Source organism: Octopus bimaculoides, chromosome 4 (assembly GCF_001194135.2).
Source record: "Octopus bimaculoides isolate UCB-OBI-ISO-001 chromosome 4, ASM119413v2, whole genome shotgun sequence".
In the NCBI taxonomy this organism is placed as follows: Eukaryota; Metazoa; Mollusca; class Cephalopoda; order Octopoda; family Octopodidae; genus Octopus; species Octopus bimaculoides.
This window is the reverse complement of record NC_068984.1, coordinates 73535438-73540259: the sequence shown is the minus strand read 5'-3', so window position 1 is coordinate 73540259 and position 4822 is coordinate 73535438. Positions and strand designations below refer to the sequence as shown.

Sequence of the window (4822 nt, the reverse complement as noted above, 5' to 3'; positions counted from 1 at the left end):
ATATATATATATATATATATACATACATTCATACATACATGCACACATACACATGCACACACACCCATACACACATATGTATGTATATATATATATCAATAGATAGATAGTCTCAGAGAGAGAGATAGAATTAAATATCCAGGTATTTCATATTTTTCTTGTTTTATTCCTTATAGAATTCTTTGATAGAGTTGATGGCGATTTGAGCCTGAGTTTTGGTGGATTACATGGCCGAAGTCAAAAGAAAAAAGATCCCCCAATTGAGCGAGACTTAGTTTTAACACTTGAAGAAGTTTACCATGGATGTCTAAAAAAGATGAGAATATCCCGCCGTGTGAGTATTTTGGAGCTATTGTTGTTGTTGTTGTTTTAGTTGAGTAACGTTTGCTCCATTTTGCTTGGGTGGGCATATTACATGAACATGGCCAGTCTAATTTTATTTTGTTGTGTAACTATTGGCAAAAGCAGACAAGTTATATCTATGGTCAAAGGCATTCCAGCTATCACCTTCCCATCTTTCACTTGAGGACATTGTGTATTTAAGAATCATCATCATCATTTCATATTTGCTTTTCTATACCAGCATCAGTTGGACAGTTTTTTTTTTAAGCTGTATTTTGCAGTTGGATACCCTTCTCATTGCCAGCTCTTTTAATTGCTTTCTACAACATCCTGGGACATGTTATGCTTATTCTAAAACCAAGAAACAATTGGCAATGTGTCTGATTTGTGATAGCTGTAGTTGCTGTATCTAGCAGTTCAAGCGATGACCTCATAGTCTTTCTCTTTGGAAAAGGGAGGGATAATCAGCTGATTTCTTCTTGCACCTCACATATACTGACTTTATTTTCTGTGGCCGCTTTGTTACATTTTAAGGTACAATATTTAGACATGATTGATGCAAAGTACCAGCTTGGGTGTAGAAAGTCCATTTTTGTGTTGACTGCAGAGAAAGTAGGAATTACTTTGTGAAAATTACTTTTGTATTGTTGTTTCATTAATGTGAAGGTGCGTGATGTAGTGGTTAGTGTGGGTTTATGTGTTCATTACTAGATTAGGCTGTGCATTTCGTCTTTGAGCAGAGCACTTCATTTTACAATGGCTCAGTCTATTCAAGTGTAACAGGTATCACACAGGGTGTTGGTGTAGCCCTCTTGTCTCTCCTCGCTAGCTGTTACATCTTTGATTTCTGCTTGGTCAAGTGTGAAGAGACTGAGAAGGTGTCCATATTTATATGCCTATAGGTGTCCACAACTATAGATGCCTATCTAAGTGCCTATAGGTGTCCACAACTATAGGCACCTAAAACAAACCATACTTACTCATGAGTTATTGTTGCCTACACAAAATCTAAAAAATAATAATAAAAGTATTATATAAATAATAAAAGTAATTTTAACCTTAGAGGGGAACTGAACTTAGTATTTAAGATAATGAAAATATTGGTCTCAGCAATTTTAGGGGAGGGGTAAGATGATTCCATCAACCTAGTGTTCAACTGGTACTTATTTTATTGACTCCAAAAGGAAGAAAAGCAAATCGACCTTGATGGAATTTGAACTCAGACTGTAAAGACAGACAAAATGCTGCTAAGCATTTTGCCCAGTGTGTTAATGGTTCTACCAGCTCACTCCTTTAGAGAATGCAAGTTTTGTAATGCATTTAGTCTGGTCACACAATGTGGTCTCAGTGGCAAGATATCAATTACCGGACCCTTGTCTGACTAATAACTTATGAGCTTATCTTACCGTGAATCTCACTCTTTTTGACAAAAGCCCAAAACAGTTCAGTCCTGTCATTCTTTGGGTTGGCTGATGTTTCATGTGGTGAGAAAATGAAGACATGGTTGCAGCTCAATTAGCTAGACCTCGTATTGATTAATGATTAAAGTGTCTATGGGTTTTCTTGTTTTTGGAATCTTATATTTTAAAAGAGAAGCTGATCTCCACCTGTCTGTATGTCTGTCTGTCTCATCATCTATTATAGGGAGAGAAGAAGAGAAGGAATCAAAAGGGGAAATAACTCCTATTACAACATATACTTAGAAGAAGGGGAAGAGAAGTTGTTGTTCGGATAGAAATACAGAGAGGGAAAGAGAGACAGAGAGGGAGGAGGAGGAGGAGGAGAGAGAGAAAGATAATAGAGAGATAGATTGGTAGTATTGTCACCATAGTAACTAACAAGTTTTGATTAAAAATGAGAAACTTTTAAGTGCAAGTCTGTCAACACAATGCAGCATAGACTTCAAAAACAAACAAAAAAATAACTATATATGCGCATATTATACATGTTGCTTTTGGTTGTGTGTCTGTGTTTTTGTATGTTTTTCAACATAGACAAGCAACACTAGCTTTAAAAGAAGATTCACTACAATTACAGGCAGTTGTTGTTGTTGAGAGAGAAATACAGTGAAAAAGAGCAAGAGCATGTACAAGATAGAATTAAAATTTGTTTCAATGATCATAACAAACAAATTGTTACGATCATTGTAGTAAGCTTCTGCTGAAGGATTCTATTTCATCTTGGCTAGGTCCATTACCTGGTAGCATAGCAACTGGTAATGACTTGTACATATAAATTTCAAACTGGATTCTATCTCAACTTTTATCATAACATAGTAGATCAAACATTTTGCTATTGTTTTGTAACCATGGCTAGCTACGATCTTGTAGATCTAGATATATTTTTACCTTTTATATAAATAGAAGTCACATTCTGAAATAGATTTGGTTGCTAATTGTTGCTTGCTGATGGCTGTGTAGAGGCTTTGTGGTGGATCGGTGGGTAGCATTTGTTGTTTAGCATGAGATTAGCATTGATTGAGCAGGTCTATGTTGAAAAGTATTCCAGCAATGACTTTCTCACATTATATTTTCAATGTAGTGTATCTAAAACTACATTAATCAGTACATTTTTTTTCCTTTTGAAGATGGCAAAATATGATTAAAGGAGATTTTGTTGCTATTTTCAGCTGGTCAAATGCCCATTTACAGAGTCCATTGTTGGATCATGTTCAAATCGATGGTACTTACTCATAATAGTATTTAATTCAATCTCATTTCCTGCTAATCCTAGAGAGTAAACACCAATACAAGTACAATCTTGGATTTTTCATTTCTTATCTTTCTTTTAGATACAAAACCAGAAGACATGTATGCTTTTCCATTTTTGTCTTATTAGATAAGCTAAGGAAGAGGTGAACAATGCTCTGTTGTATTACATATCTTCTTAGATTGGTGGTGTTGTTACAATACATGTTTAAACTTCTGAAGGCTGATACCATAAGTGGAAAAATTGAGCTAGTAGAATGTTCAAGGGATTTTAAGTTTTGTAGTAGAAAGACTTGTAAAAATAAGTACCTGATACTGAGTTTGGGAAATATAGTATACAGTCGACAGAAACAGAAGAAATATGTTTAATTGATCTTTGGGATTAGAGAGAGACAGTGTTGGCTGTATTATTGGTAGAAGTACAGTGAGCCGATTCTGGTTATGAAATGGCAGAGTCGTTAGAGTATTTATTCTAGCTCTTTGCATTTTGAGTTCAAATCCTACCATACTATGCTTTGTGTTTCATTTATCTGGAGCTGATAAATTAAATGCCAATCCAGTACTAAGATCAGTTCTTCTTTCTTTCTCTCTCTCTCTCTCTTATTCCTCTTCTCTTTCTCTTTCATTCCACTTCTCTCTTTTGTTCCTCCTCTCTCTGTCTTTCATTCCTCTTCTCTCTTTCCTCTCCTCTTCTCTCTCTCTCTCCTCTTCCCTCTCTCTCCTCTTCCCTCTCTTCTCTTCTCTCATTCTCCTCTTCTCTCTCTCTCTCTCTCTCTCTCTCTCTCTCCCCTCTTCTCTCTCTTTCTCTCATTCCTCTTTTCACTCTCTTCAAAAGAAATTGGCTGTCGCAGGCCTGGAATGGGATGAGCTCCACTAGTTTCTTATTTCTTTATTGCCCACAAGGAACTAAACATGGAGAGGACAAACAAAGACAGACAAAGGGATTAAGTCGATTACATCAACCCCAGTGCATAACTGGTACTTAATTTATCGACCCCCAAAAGGATGAAAGGCAAAGTCGCCCAAGGCACGTTGTATGTCACAAAGATACCTTTATGATTGTGTCAGATGTTTAGGATGAAAGTTAATGCAAAATACAGTGGGATATTACAGTATTTTAATGGTTAACATATTAGTATTAATGACTGATGGTTTTCTAATCAATCACACCATATATTTTTAACTTTCTGAAATGATTTTTGTGTATAGTAACTGCTCCAACCGAAATATGGAAGCTGCAAGATTAGTAGCGATTTATATTTAGAAATATTTCTCGGAAATCATACACCACAAAACTAACAAAAGAAAGGACATGTTAGCTTATGTAGTCGAGTATATACAATGATCAGTAAAAAGATATTGGTTCAATGACCGACGAGCTAGAAAAAAAAACAAAAAACTGTAGACCTCTCCCAAACAACATACTATCACCTTGAAAAAAATGAGAGGTGGGCAGGTGATATTAGCTACTAAAGCTTTATATATATATATATACACATAATAAATTGCATATATATATATATATATGTATGTATATATATGTATATATATATGTGTATATGTATATATATTTGTGTATATATATGTATATGTATATATATATGTGTATATATATGTATATATATATATATATATATATATATATATATATATATATATATATATATATATATATATATATGCATATACACATACATATGTATATATTTATATTATATATACGCATATACACATACATAGACTATATATATGCATATATATATATATATATA

At 34.2% G+C, this 4822-nt stretch overlaps 1 protein-coding gene across 1 annotated transcript in view; it reads left to right on the top strand.

Annotated features, from left to right (window-relative positions):
• Window positions 1–4822, top strand: part of LOC106870899 (dnaJ homolog subfamily B member 13) — a 43343-nt gene that overhangs the window by 17290 nt on the left and 21231 nt on the right. The window contains exon 4 of the mRNA XM_014917134.2: window positions 177–334. Coding sequence (XP_014772620.1) covers window positions 177–334 — 158 coding nt within the window. The remainder of the gene's footprint in view (window positions 1–176; window positions 335–4822) is intronic.